Source organism: Kryptolebias marmoratus, linkage group LG5 (genome assembly GCF_001649575.2).
Source record: "Kryptolebias marmoratus isolate JLee-2015 linkage group LG5, ASM164957v2, whole genome shotgun sequence".
Lineage (NCBI taxonomy): Eukaryota > Metazoa > Chordata > Actinopteri > Cyprinodontiformes > Rivulidae > Kryptolebias > Kryptolebias marmoratus.
The window spans coordinates 12,539,916-12,554,636 of record NC_051434.1 but is presented as its reverse complement, the minus strand read 5'-3'; the positions used below and the strand labels follow the sequence as shown (position 1 = coordinate 12,554,636).

Here is a 14,721-nt window from a genome sequence, read left to right as displayed (position 1 = left end):
TGTCCAATAATCTTCTTCATCATAAGGGGTCTTTGGGCTGCACTTCGTCGGGCCCCTCACCTAGGACCTGTCTGCCTTGGGTGACCCTACTAGGGGCATGAAGCCCCTGACAGCATAGCTCCTGTGAGGATCTGGGTTTGGCTCCGCCTTGTGGGCAGAGCCACTAATCATTCTTCCACAGGTGTTCCAGTTTCCCACTGATTAGACCAGCCAGTATTTAAGCAGCAGGCGGCGATCAGATCTTCGCTGGAGCATCGAACCTTCTGGGTTAGATTCTCCGCCTCAGCGTCTAACCTAATTTATGCTCCTTGTGTTAATCACGATCTCTATTTGTGCCTACGACTCAGGTTTCTTGCCACACCACGACTACGGACCTAAGGAACTACTTACCTGGAAAACCGAGGACACTTACCTTGCTGCTACTGGCCCGTAATCTGGAAACACTGGAATCGCACCTCTCCTTCTCGACGCCGCAACCTCCTTCAGAACCTGTAAGCAAACAAAGAGACTTTAAGAACCTAGCTACCATCTTGGAACCAGATTGTACCCGAGACTCACCCCGCTCTCCTTATCTTGCAGACTCCTCCAGACTCCGACCACTGTATATAGCTGCACATGTAAATAAACTCACTTACCGTTATTACCGTGTGTGGTTTTGGTTTCGCTCTCTGGACAGAAACACTCGAGTTCATGACAATATCTCAAGAACCATTGGACGGATATTATTTAAACTCTCAGGAAACAATCACTGAATGTACATCTACAGCCGACCCAATTCAAGAAGGCAGCCGAGGCCAGCTCACTTTAAAAAACACAAAAATAAGTTGAGTTGTAGACGTGTTGAGCTGTAACTGAAGCCGAGAGGCATTCACAACACATTCTCTGAGCGCTGCTCATTTCTCCAGGCCTTTGCTCAAAACCTTCAGCACTAAATGTTGGTGTCAACCCTGTTTGTCTGTTAGCAAAATACCTTGGGTTTTAATGAAGCTTTCAGAAAGTAATCGCTGGATGTACGTCTACAGCTGGTTGTTGTTTTGAAATCAAGATGGCCCCCACAGCTAATCAACATTGACCAACACAAAACTGGATATAACTTGATCAGTTTCACAGATAATGAGATAAAATTTGATGTGGGTAGTAGCTGACAGTCATTCACAACACGTACAACTTTGCAATATCACTGAGATTCCACATAATGTTATTTTTGAGGTGTGACCAAATCAGCTACAACGCCAGCGTTTCTCAACATAAGATGATGTTAGACTCTGGAATGAGAGGAGGCGGGTGATACGCCTTCTTTCAAGGAATGTAGGGCTTTTCATTTGCTTGTATTTTTCAGTCTTATTTAGCTAAAGTAGCTAATCTGCTCACTAAATTCAAGCTTTAATCAGTCATTTCTCATCTGATTTGCAATGGTACGTTCATATCGGTGCTGATTCTTTTTGTCTTAAGCTTATCTGGACACTTAAATTCCTTTCCAATCCAAAACTGCTTACTTTGCTCCCAGTTTAAGTTGGTATGCAGATGACACACACACACACACGCGCACACACACACACACACACAAGAGAAGCTGTAACTGAAACCATCTCATAAAACCTTTCCGCCTCTAAAGTGTTTCAGTGGATCGACTCTAAGTTCTGCTTTTATTTGCACATAGAACAAAGGTATATCTGTGCACCCCACTGTAAATTTGTCGCAGATATTCTCTTTATGACATTTCCAGACCATTTCTACTTTTATGAACACGAAGCACTCGCAACAATTAGCTTCCTGTTCTGCAATAATTGTACTGTTGGCTCAAAAAAAAAAGCACGTTACATGTGAGCGACTGAATGTGTGTATCTTGGTGAGTTACTCGTGGGTTGCCTACTGTCTTTTTTAAAACAAGTAAAGTATGAAACTATTAAAAAGCTTTTTTTATGTGCGCTTTTACTTTTAAGAACCATAGTTTCAAAGTGTGTCGCAGTCATTGCAAACTAGTGCATAAAAAGAGCTGTAAATGTCGAACAAAATAAAAAGTAAAAATCTGAATAAAAAAGAGAAACAGATAAAACTAGTTTAATTAGAATTACAGTCAATTAAAACAGTGGCTGAAATTTACAAACATGGCTAATAAGCTATTTAACAAACAGCCCCAACAAACATTATAGACATTTTTATGAATTTATGACCAATATTATTTTTTTCAGTAACAGTTAAGGATAAAAATGCTATAGGCAATAATTTTAAAAGTCAGTTTAATTTCTGTAGATCTTCTCAAGACACCACATTTGGTGTTTCATTCCTAAGTGGGATTTGAACCTCCTTATTTAAATATATTGGGAAGTTAAAGAAGGTTAGCCTACATTTACTCAACTGGTTTCACGTTTAGATCTAAAATTTGTTTATTTATTTACTTAATTTTCTTTATATCTAGTCTTTTCATTTGATGTTACATTACGTTTAAGAAGGTATTAATAATAGACAGTACAAAAATAAAAGATAATTTATTTTGGGTGTTGTTCAAGGTACACCTACCATTAATGAGGGTGTAATAAAGTATTTTATAACAACAACAACACTCGTACTACTACTACAGATAATAATAATAATAATAATAATAATAATAATAATAATGATAATAATAATAATAATAATAATAATAATAATAATAATGATAATAATAATAATAATAATAATAATAATAATAATAAAGAACAAAAACAAAGTAGTTATTTATTGTTTACCTTGTCAACACTGACAGATAAAAACTTCTCTACAAGTTTTTAGCCCTGACTATGGCATGGCGCCATCTAGCGGCCAACGCTGCAAAACACACAACAACTTTTCTTGTTTTTGTTTTTGCTCACTCAAGAAATTCAAATAAAATGATTTCCGGCTGGACTTTTCTTTCCTACAAGTAGCTCAACATAAACGTGTTGTTCTGGTGGACGGATGAGTTTCTCTCAGCAGGGTTGTTGTTGCTGCGGAGGTCGGCGGCTTGTCTCCTTTTTCCGCCACTCGTTCGCCAGTAAACCACAGGCTTTGCCTCCACCACACCTCCCTCCATCTCCTCCCTCCATACATTCAAACACAGACAACACCCCTGCTTCAGACCAGGCCTCGTTGCCTAGCAACGCCCTACCAAGTGGCCCAGGGGGCGGTACCAAGGCGCTCAGCTTCCGCAGTAATTACAGTGCGCGCGTGTGTGTGTGTCTGGGCCACGCCAGGTGTGTGTTCTCTTATTGTGTGTGTGTTTGTAGTTTGTAGTTTCACAGTGAAAGACATGAACCTCGGGACTGTAGAGTCAAACAGGCCTGTTGGTTGTTAAAATTAATTAACTTCTGTTTAGGCCTTTTATCACTTAACATTACAATTTAAACTGTTTGGGCTTTGCAGACTTACAATTCTTTGGTAAGGGTTTATTTTAAAAACAACTTAACTTACTTGTTAACCCTTTCAGCACAATAATAATAGATATATTTATTAAAATGCCTGGTCTTTCTTGTCTATTTTTGTCAATAATTGGCAGCATATTGGGGCAGCAGTGGCTCAGAAGGTAAGGGTTCACCCTGTCACCAAAGGGTTGCCAGTTTGAGCCCCCACTCCGTCAGTCTCAGTCGTTGTGTCCTTGGGCAAGACACTTACTTCACCCACCTTGCCTACTGGTGGTGGTCAGCCTCACTTCTGTCAGCCCGCCCCAGTGTGTGAATAAATGGGTGAATGACTGTAGTGTGAAGCGCTTTGGGGTCCTTGGACTAGATAAAGTGCAATACAAGTGCGAGCCAAAAAATGCCCTATGTGTAAATAATTTACACCCTGTTTCCAGGAGAAGTAGAACTTTACAAATCTGTCAAGTATTTACCTTTCTTATGTAATTAAATACCTGAAACTGTGTGTTTATAAGAAGAGAAGGATGAAAACAGAATTGAATTTTCTTCAACTTTCTTTTTATAAATCCTTAAAAAGTGCAGATTGATCCTTTCTGAGACTGCAGAAATCTAATTCAAACTATTTTACAACAACTCAGACAGACATCCCCAGTGATCCCTGTGGTTTTAAAAGTGTTAACTTAAAAATCCTTATGTATTTAATGCAGTTCACACAGGAATATCCTCAATTTTGGATATTTTGAGAAGGCGTATTGTATTTGTGTGGTTAATAAATGTTGTTTTGCTGAGTTAAATCGATAAATTGTGACATTGTTTTTTATTATTATTATTCATTTGACTGTTCCTAAACCCTCTTGTTAAGTTTCAAACGTGCCCAAAAGTTTTTAGCTCTGAGAAAAGTAAAACAAGATCAAGACTTTCGACATAAAGGGAATAAATACATATTTGTCTGTAAAAACAAAACTACAGTTATTTTTCAATTTTAATCAGTTTTTAATAACATTTCATTGTTCCTTCTGTTGCTTTATCTATTTTCCAACACGCACGCGCGCACGCACGCCTTCCTTTCCAGTTAGCCCCCCTCCATCGAAGAGAAGTCGCCGCCCTTCTCCCTCGCTTCAACGAGGCTCTGCCCCTGGAGCATCATGGGAGTTGTAGTTTCCGCCGCCCTAGCACGTTCGAGAAGGCGAGGCCTCGTCAAAATACAACTCCCATCTCGACCCTCGCACGCCGAGCCTCGTCGTCCAATCTGAATATGTGGGAGGAGCGCGTCCGCCCACAAAAGCCACGGCTATCTCCCCGAATCTCTCCGCTTTAAAGAGAGGGGGGAAACAAAAATCTGTTGTGCACGAATTAAAAAAGAGGAAATACGCTTCAAACGCAAACAGTGGCGACGGCTCGGTTTCGGCGCGCGACGGACGGCGACGAAGCGTCCCCGCGTCGTGTGTCCGAGAGAGGGGAGGAGGAGGAGGAGGAGGGGACGGCGGCGGTGGGAGGGGGAGCAAAGAAACGGCGGTGACAGGCAGGAGCGAAGCGAAGGAGGGTGTTGTCCTGGATGCTTAAATGGAAGTGGGTGGGCCTCGCGCGCTGACAACTCCTCTGTGGACATCGCTCTGACGAGCACAAATTAGCTCGTTTATGAACTGTCGACCCGGGCAGGCGAGCCGCAGCGGAGGGCCGCGAGGACTCGGACCGAGCGGGGACGGTTAGCGCTCTGCCTGCTGTTTCCGTTATTTTCCGGAGCGGGGGGTCTGCTCGATTGTAAACGCGCTTTGGCACCGCCCTTCCTGGCTGGGTGGGTGGGTGGTTTCGTCAAACGGGCAGATCCGCTACGGCCCAGAGCCGAACATATAGGCCGTCCTCCGCCTCTGTACCCGGCCGGCCTTCTACCGTGAACTACACCCTCTCCCTCTCGGTATATTAATGCGTTATGAGTGGTAGGTACCCTCCCCCCTGTCCGTCTCCACCCCTCTCTCTTTCTCTCTCTCTCCGCCTGACAGATAGGAGGCTCCATGCCCCTTTTGATATTGATGATGAGGTTACTGGTTGTCTCTCTCTGCCTTTATTGATCACCTTTGTTTTTTTGTGTGTTGTTTTTTTTTGTTGTTTTTTCTTGCTTGCACGCTCCGGTGTTATTGACGCTCCGCAGCGCCTACAACTGCGCCCGCCTGTCTCGGGACTTGGCAGAAAACACTCGTGGGGCTTTGGATTCAGTAGAGAAATCATCTGAAAATTTGCGCTTTTTCTCTTCGCAGACTCGAAGAAGGAATCAGCTGGAACCGAAGGAGGGAAAGCATCTAAACGGGGTAAAAGTTCTGGATCTCAGGTAAAAAAAAAAAAAACAACAACAACAAACATACAAACAAAACAAAACAAAAAAAAACCCACGATAGTTTATTGTAGTTCATTAGTTTCTGACTTGCCTGTAGGCCAAAAATGTACTCCCTCCCCTCTCAGCCAGCCAGCCAGACACCTCTGGGGGCGTTTCTCTGGTGACTTCCACTTCCTGCTTCTGTGCAGCCCTGCTAAAAGCCAACCCAAAGCCTCATGAATAAGCTGATATGGCTGTCACACTCCAGCAGCTGGACTTTTGAGTTGCCCGTTTGAATTAAGATCAAATTCGTGGATGTGTATGTCAAAAACACACCTCCACTTTTTGGTACGTGTTTCTGCAACTTGGATCTTTTTTTTTTTTTAGCCACTCCTGTTTGTTCCAACTCAAAGCCTCTTTGAGTCGCCGACGTGCACGCTGCTATGTTGGTAACCCCGAGCTTTTAGGTGTCAGGAGGTGTGCAAAGCGTCCGCGATTTGCCTGCGACCTAGTTCTTGTACAAAGGAGCAGAGAGAAGGCGGCTTCTTTCTTTTTTTTTTTTCCAGTGTTCTGAGAAAAGAGAAATGTGGTTCTCACACGCCCACCCACTCGCTTCCTGTAATACCGCCCACTTCTACTGACAGTTCTCTGTCTCTGGGCTCACTGTGTTTCCTTTTTCTCTGCCATGTCTTCCCCCCACCCCTCATTCTTTAAATACGTTTTTCTCTCTCGTTTCAGTTTGCCGAATGCAAAACTTTTTGTATAAAGACGTGCTCGCGCCTTCCATTTTGCTTTCCGCGTTTACAGGATGTAGTTGTTTATGTGTGTGTGAGCGTTCTGTGTGACCCCCTTTGGCACTCGCGTTTTAACCGATTCCCCCCCTCTCCTTCACCCCTCCTCCAGGATTCCTCACAGCCCTCTCCGTTGGCTCTGCTAGCAGCCACCTGCAGTAAGATCGGCGGGCAGGGGGGAGCAGAGGGGGCTCAGGCGGGTGTCCAGCAGATCCAGGTCCAGGCTGGTCAGATCCAGCTGCAGGCGGGTCAGTTTCAGGGACAAATAGTGGTGGACGCAGCTGGGGGTCAGGCCCTGGTGCCTGACCCCCAGCAGCTGGAACTGGTCCCGGCTCAGTTCACGGGCAACGGCTGGCAGATCATCACAGCAGCTCCTACCATGGCCAAGGAGAACACCACTCAACCTGTTGCTGTGACAGTGGCCACCACTCTGGCCAACGACAGCTCTCCTGGTGGGCGCAAGGTGAAGGAATCTTTGTTAATCAGCAGATTTGAGGCAAACAGTATCTGTTATTGTTTTGTCCACTCACATATATTTCCGTTCGTTGGCTCTTTGGCAGGTGAAGGCGGCAGGTGGGACCAACAGCGTTCCAGCCACTCAGCCGCAGCAGCAGCAGCAGCAGCAGCAGTTCCAGATCATCCAGGTGCAGAACCTGCCCAGTGCTGGAGGCGGTGTGCAGTATCAGGTCATCCCTCACCTGCAAACTGCGGATGGACAGCAGATCCACATCAACCCCCAGCCGGCGTCCATCGGAGCTCTGTCTGAGCAGGTTCAGCTTATCCAGACCACGAACTCAGGCCAGACCCAAGCTATTCTCCAACCAGCCACTCAGCAGGCTATCCTACCAAGCACAGCCAATCAGACGGTCCCGCTGCAGATCCGTCCCGCACAGTCGTTCCCGCTTCAGCTGCAGACGCTGCAAGGCTCCCAGACTCCCGTGATGACCACGGTGCCCATAAACCTTGGCGGCATGACCCTGGCTTTGCCCGTGATCAATAATGTGGGAGGGGGCGGGGCTGTGCAGCTTATCCAATCAGCAGATGGCACATTCTCTGTTGCCAATGGCAACCAGCTGATGACAACGGCAGTGACTGGAGGGGCTCCTGTTCCGGCTCCCACTGGATCAACACCAACAGCAGCCGAAGGCGACGCCGCACCTGAGGGGGTTCAGGTGGTTTCGGCCGCGCAAGAGGGCGGATCAGCTGACCCCAAAGTGCAAAGCAGTGAGGCCGACTCTCAGAGCCAGAACCAGGCGAATGGGCTCCAGAACCAGTCGGACTCGGCGGGAACCATCCAGCAGGTGATTGTGGGCCAGGTGGGGCACCAGCTCGTGCAGCAGATCCAGCTGCAACCCCAGGCTCAGAGCCAGGGTCAGACACAGGGCCAGCAGCAGCCCCAGCATATTCAGACCCTCCAGCTGGCCCCGGGACAAACCCTGCAGCCCATTCAGGCCTTCCAAAACCCGGCCCAGGTCCTTATTCGGGCTCCGACTGTGTCGTCCTCCGGTCAGATCACCTGGCAGACGCTGCAGCTTCCCGGGGGGCTCTCCCTGCAAGGAGGCCTGGGGGCGGCTGTGCCACAGCAGCTGACTCTGACCCCGGTGGCAGGTGGGACGGCGGTGGGGAGCGGAGGGCTGGTCTCCCTGAGTGGAGCTCCGCTGACGCTGAGTGCGGCTCAGATTAACCCGGGCTCAGGGGTGCAGACGGTCAGCATTGCGGGACTGGGCACAGCTGGAGTTCAGGTACAGGGTGTACCTCTCACCATCACTGGTCTACAGGGTGAGTACACAAACAGAGGATTTATGTGAATGTATACAAAGTGATTATTGATTATTTGATCATTTCATGTCCAAATACGACTGATGCAGCATGGCTGTTGTATGGTCCTACATCTGAGTTTGTGCTATTTCTGCCTTAACAACCAAATGCAAATGGACTGTTTCATCAGTGTTTAAAAGGGAAACCCAGATGTCTCTTTCTCTTCATTTATCAGACCAAGAATGGTCATTGATCAAGCTACCCTCTTGTCTTAAACCTCAAGACAACCACAAACTAATCACTTTTGTTGACTCTAACCAAAATTTACCCATCAGCTCTGAAAACTGACACGCAGGCTTCCTGACCTCCCCCAGTGTCAGTTCTGTAGTGTTTGACGGCGTTTACACTCAATTTAAAGTCAGACAGATTAAATTTTGGTTTCTACAGGCATCAACGGAAACAACCACATTCCTTTAGGACCGGAAAGAAAAATTCTTACAGTGCCCTCTTTGGTGGATTCAGAGTTCTTGTTACTCTTTTATGAACTGCCGATCAAATGTGCATTTTCTAACCCGTTAAAAGTCATTTTCTGCCCTGCAATCTTCATGTTAAGCTGTGATGTTGTGCCTAACCTTTTCATTTCAGTTACAAGAACAGTGTTAGAAACTCAGTAAAGTAACGTGCTTTCTTTCAGTCCTCATTAACCGTGATCCATTTATTTCCAGGGGCTCAAATTTAAGAAGTGAAAGCAAAAACTGATCACGTCTGTTTCTTTAATTAGATTTATTTCTTCTATCTTTGAGGCAAAAAGGTGTAAAGTTCGAACCATATTTTTTTTACTTCATCTGAAAGCGTAAAAGTTAACCTCCATTTATGTGTAATTTCTATTGGTTGAATGTCCAATACAGTGGCCGTGGTTGGACTGTCGAGGCAGAAACGCACACCCCCTTTGTTTTTGTTTAAAAGCCCCGGATGCGCTCGGCTCGGCTCGTTTCCTCTTCGTTTTGCTCTCTCTCGTCTCCTCCTCCTTTCTGCTCATCCCGTCTTTTTTTTTTTTTAACTCCGTACGTTTTAGTTTGTGTGATTCTCGTGTTTTTTCCGCTTTGCCGCCTTCATCATATTTGTCCCTTTGAGACAGATTTTCCGTCGATAAGAAGTTTCCTCTCAGTTTATTTCAGCGGTCGTAACTGACTGTACTATAGGAAAGATCAGTGGGTCTCGTCGTCTCCGAGACCCTCGAACCTTGACCTCAGCCTCATCCAGCCAGTCTGCTGGACGTCCACCTGAACGTCCTTCCAGCCAGCACTACCTCTTGGCCACCTGTCACCAAACTTTGGCCTAAAATCCACCTGCTGCCTAAACTCAGCGGCTGATAAAGTCAACTCTTGGTAGCAACAACGATCTCCTAATATCCTGCTGGTGCACTTCTGTTAAAAACATGGCTACAGGTCTTCGGCTTAAAATTAAATAATTTTCCCACTACAGTTTTCCTAAATTCATGGTAATTATTGTTACTTCCGCCCTCACATTAACTTAAACTTTTCAACCCCCCCTTTTTAACTCATTTAGTTTAATTAGACTCCGATTCAACCTTCATGCTGATTCAACATCTTAGTCAATATTTTGGCACCAAATTCCAACATTTCATATTTTCATACCCACTTGTGTTTGTTTAATAAACGTCACCTAAACGGTGCAAAACTTAATTCAGTTGTGTGTGTTTTGATATAATTATGATCTTACTCCGAAGCGAAGAACTCATTGTTTAGGGTAACTTAACTTTTTGAGGCTGATAAACATATAAATCCTAGATTTATCTAATTTTTCCCTCTTTTGGTGGTGCCAAAAGTGAAGTGTTAAAGTTTCATAACGTCTCCATCATATTTCATGTACACTGTGCAGACACAGTTCGAGTTTTCAGTCACATTTACTGTTAAAAGCTGAACCACATGAGCATGTTCTGTTCCCCTCCTGCTCAGACAAATAACAATCCTGGTACTGAACGCTTTTTATGGTCTAGTTATTTTATTTTTTTAGCTTACTCCGCTGTGGCGTTTCTGCAGACTCGCCCACTGACAACAATGTGCTTATTTAAAACAAAAAAAAAACAATCTACACTGTCATTAAAGTTGTGTTTTTAATCATCCTTTAGGTCAACCACAGGGTCAGGACGGGGTCAAAGTCCAGTCCTCTCCTGTGACCGTCACCGTTGGCAATGTGGCTTCAGGTTCATCGCTGAGTCCAGACCAGCTGGGCTCCGTTCAGACTTCTTTGGACCAAGAGGGCCCGCCAAGCAAGAGGCTCCGACGCGTCGCCTGCTCTTGTCCAAATTGCAGAGATGGAGAAGGAAGGTACACAACTGAGGAGACTAGTTTTATGATATCTGATCATTTAAAAGACTGTGTCGTATTTGAAAGGGGCGAGCAGAACGGTGCTCGTGTACTGTTCTGATAAATATTCCAAATCATTGTTTTGATCTTTAAATGGGAGATCCACCTTCTCAAGGCCCAGCTTGCATCCACCTGTCACATTTATTCTGCCTTTGCAGTGAGATGTTCTCATATACCGGCACACAGGAAGTCTTGTTTAAGCACTCTCAAAAATCAAACTTCTTTCTTGTTGTTTTTCCTAAATATGATAAAAAATGTTAAAGTTTTACTCCAGCTTACTCCTAACTAAAATAAAGCGTGTGTTACAGGAACAGTGGAGACCCCACAAAGAAAAAGCAACACATCTGCCACATGGAGGGCTGCGGGAAGGTGTACGGCAAGACCTCCCACCTGAGGGCCCACCTGCGCTGGCACACCGGCGAGAGGCCGTTTGTCTGTAACTGGATCTTCTGTGGCAAGAGGTTCACCCGGAGCGACGAGCTGCAGAGACACCGGAGAACACACACAGGTCGGGCAAAACATGGAAAACACCACTGCGGACTGATCCAAGCAGCTCACCTCGATCTGAGTGGAAAATAGGTTTAGGCAGGCTAAGATTAAATGAAAGCCTTTTCTCCGTTTGATTGTTTGAGACTCTGTGTGTTAAACTTTATTGTTTTGTTTTGTGACCTCCAGGAGAAAAGCGCTTCGAGTGCCCCGAGTGCTCCAAGCGCTTCATGCGCAGCGACCACCTCTCGAAGCACATCAAGACCCATCAGAACAAGAAGGGCGGCGCCGCCGTGGCAATCATCACCACTGACGACATGGAGGAAGACGCCGCCGAGGGCCTGCCCGACTCCCCTCAGATCGTCTCCGTGGGAACCCTCACGCGGGACTCGGCACCCGCCACGCCCACCACCTCCAATCACCTGGAAGAGGAGGAGGAGGAGGAAGAGGAGCAGTTTGAATAGACAAATCGAAAAGGCCGGCCTCCTCTTTGTTACTGGAGGTTTTTGCAGGGACCGTAAGGTTTATTTTGTTTTATTTTACATACCTTTTAAAGAAATTCTTCACTCATGAAAGGCGCAGGTAAGAAAGACAAGATCATGCAATGAATATAAAACTGAAAAAAAAAATATAGAAGTTACAATCTAAGGAAAAAGAAGCTAACATATAAAAAAAAAATTTAGACTGTATGAAGAGATTAGTTTGGCATTTATGAAATTAATCTATAAAATTTCCATGTGCAGTGGGGGGGAGGAATGTAAGTAAATGAGCACAAGACAGGGGGACCTGGTAAATCGAAACCCATCCAACACTGAGAGGCATTTCCTAACAGAATCTAACTCTATGCACAAAGTTGTGTTCCTGTTTCCTACCTGTCAGACAGTGCTGAGGTCAATCATGGTACAGGACATTTGCAGAAAAGCGACAGAGCTGGGGCAGCTTCGGGACGATGAGTGTGTGTGTGTGTGTGTGTGTGTGTGAATGTGAGCCACACGTGAATGAGTGCGAGTTCCCACGCTGTCCCACTCAGGATCTACCTAATGTTTTATTTACGGTTCAGGTTTAGTCCTCAGATCAGATTCAGGTGTTGATTTGTTTGATTAGTCAACGACTTCTTGAAGAGGATCGATGGGGAGGGAAATCCTAAAAAGGAAGGAAGAGTAAAAAAGACAAGCACATATTAAAAAAAAAAACAGATTTATAAATAATGCATTCCTATCGAGGCACAGTGGCCATTAGAAAAAAAATAAGGTTTCTATAGAGTCAGAAAAAAAACAACAAAAAAAAACAATCTAGCTTTCTACAACTTTGTTTGTGTCGTGAAAGCAATACTATAATGACAATCCTAGTGGAACCATGTTTACATTGTCAGGAGTTTTCTTTGTTGATGAAACAAGCCAGTTCGTTCCTGGATTCAGGAAGACCACAGGAAGTAGTGCTGTCGTTTGAACAGACCCGGTTGCTCTGCAGTTGCCGCAGAGCGGCGTTTTTTGTTTTGCACCGTCAAAGAGCTCCAGATGGTAGACGTACCACCGGCTCTGTCAGATGGCGGCACGGTCGCTGACGTTTCTTAAAGCGATAGGTCGGATGTTTGAAAGTGGGGTTCTGTGGAAAGGTTAGAAATAATATCTCACCTGTTGTAGATGGCTCTTCAGATGATCTTGGTTTGGAGAAACAGCTAGTTTGGACATAGCCAAGACCAGAGTGAGTTGCCGTCTGTACGGTTAGGAAGTCACCTCGTGAATCACTGCGTGGATTGTAACAAAACCTCCTGAAGGTGATCACTGGATGTACCGCTACAACTGATTAACCTCTGGAGCCAATCCAATTTAAGATGGCCACCACAGCCACGTAACTATAGAAAACGCAAAGAAAATGGCGATAATTCGGTCATAAAGGCTGGCCTTAAATCTGGTGTGACTGCAGCTGCAAAACTTTATTTTTCAAACCTCCATCATGCGATAAGACTTAATGGAGTTGTTTCGCTAATAGCGATTAGCGTCAGTGGCGGCTAGCTGTTGCGTTTTTGTTGTAGCCTAGAAAACTTTAAAAAAATTCAACATGTAACGTACAAAAAATCGACAATTTGAGGTTTGAGTTGTTTTAATAGGGCAGTGTAGCCGTTAGCTCGTAAATCTGGTCAAAATTAAACTATTTGTCCGAACGGAGGTCGCTCACAGAGCTACCTACAACAGGTAAGATGTTAATTGTTCATAACCTTTCCACAGAACTCCACTTCCAAAGCTCCGAGCCATCCTTTTAATGCTGCTTGTGCTTTGGCGAGAACCCCCCCCCTCCTCCTCACCGCAGTATGACTGATTTAACCCCACTGTCCAGATAAAAGCTGTTCTCTTCAGATGGAGGCGGGAGCGAGGGCCCAAAGCACAAGCAGTTCAAGACAAACAAACAAACGAAAAAAAAGTGCGGGGAGCGGCAGGAGGGTCGGGCTGTTTAGCTGTGTGGATATAATAATATTTTCCGGTGATGTTGCTCTGTGTTAGTTCAGTGCGTACATTTCTTTTTAATTTAAAAATAAAAAATAAAAAGGAAAAAAAAAAAAAATCGACATTTATTTTATAGAATTTAACCAATTTGTTTTTTTGTAAGCCTCACTCCGAGCGTCGTTAATACACAGGACCCCACCGTGTGTGTGGCTAATTTATTATTTATCCTTGAGTTGTAATATTTGCCTTTCGCTGGACTCGTATTTGTGTGCGTTGATTCTCGTGTACAGCATGTTTCAGTTCTTCGCCGTAGTGCTGCTCTTTTCGTTTCTTTTTTTTTTTTTTTTTGAATCTTTGTTACGCCCGATCGTTGCTCTTCATTTGAACTTTCTTTTTTTTCTCTCTCTCTCTCTTTGCACCATAATGTGTTTTTGGAGGAAAAAAGAATTTAAAAAAAGAAGAAGAAAGCAAAAAAAGAAAAATAATAATGATAAAAAAAAATGCTATTGTCTTAATCTGAAAAAGGGTTGATACCAAACGACTTTAGATGTTTTTAAATCTTTTTGTGTGACAACTAACTTTCTTTTCTTTTCTATTTTGTAGTGACATCTCATTTGTAAATCTTTTTCTAAAAGGATGTTTGTTCGTCTCCATGACATTTGATAATGGGTTTTTTGCCAGGTTAGCCTTAAAGGCTCCAGTTTATTGATATTTTTAAAAAACTGGTTTGTACAAATGTGTTATGTCAAATAAAAAAAAACAAACAAAAAAAAAAGCAAATTGAAGCAGAAAACATGCTTTGCCTGCTTAACACTTGACAATAAAGTGAGTCTTAAATTTCTTTGGCGTTTGCATGTGACTCACAACACGACAAAAAGAGCAAAGTGAGTTTAAACAAAGTTTATTTATTCTGATTTCTTTCCACCTCGGCAGCGATGACAGAGCAACGAAGGCGTCCTCAAAGATCAAATCTGTCTCTGAACTTTACGTCTGCGTTTGTTCAGTAAGGCAACGAGGAACCAAACGTGATTTTTAAAAAAAGAAAACTCAGCAGGGACTTGAGTTCAGCGACAGGTCACAGGCAGGTTTTCAAACCGATCACGTAGCATCAGGGTCTCGTGTGTCCTTCCTTTGAAGCGTTTAAAAACGAGACAATCTGGAGGAAAC

The 14,721-nt window shown here is 44.4% G+C and overlaps 1 protein-coding gene across 1 annotated transcript; it reads left to right on the top strand.

Moving 5' to 3' along the window:
- The first annotated feature begins 4,684 nt into the window (after positions 1 to 4,684).
- On the top strand, positions 4,685 to 13,738 carry sp4 (sp4 transcription factor). Its single transcript, XM_017425070.3, has 7 exons — positions 4,685 to 5,311; positions 5,630 to 5,700; positions 6,589 to 6,939; positions 7,037 to 8,255; positions 10,387 to 10,585; positions 10,933 to 11,132; positions 11,300 to 13,738. The coding sequence occupies exons 1-7, from the start codon at positions 5,305 to 5,307 to the stop codon at positions 11,572 to 11,574; spliced, it is 2,322 nt and encodes a 773-aa protein (XP_017280559.1). The 5' UTR covers positions 4,685 to 5,304; the 3' UTR covers positions 11,575 to 13,738.
- Positions 13,739 to 14,721: the final 983 nt, after the last annotated feature.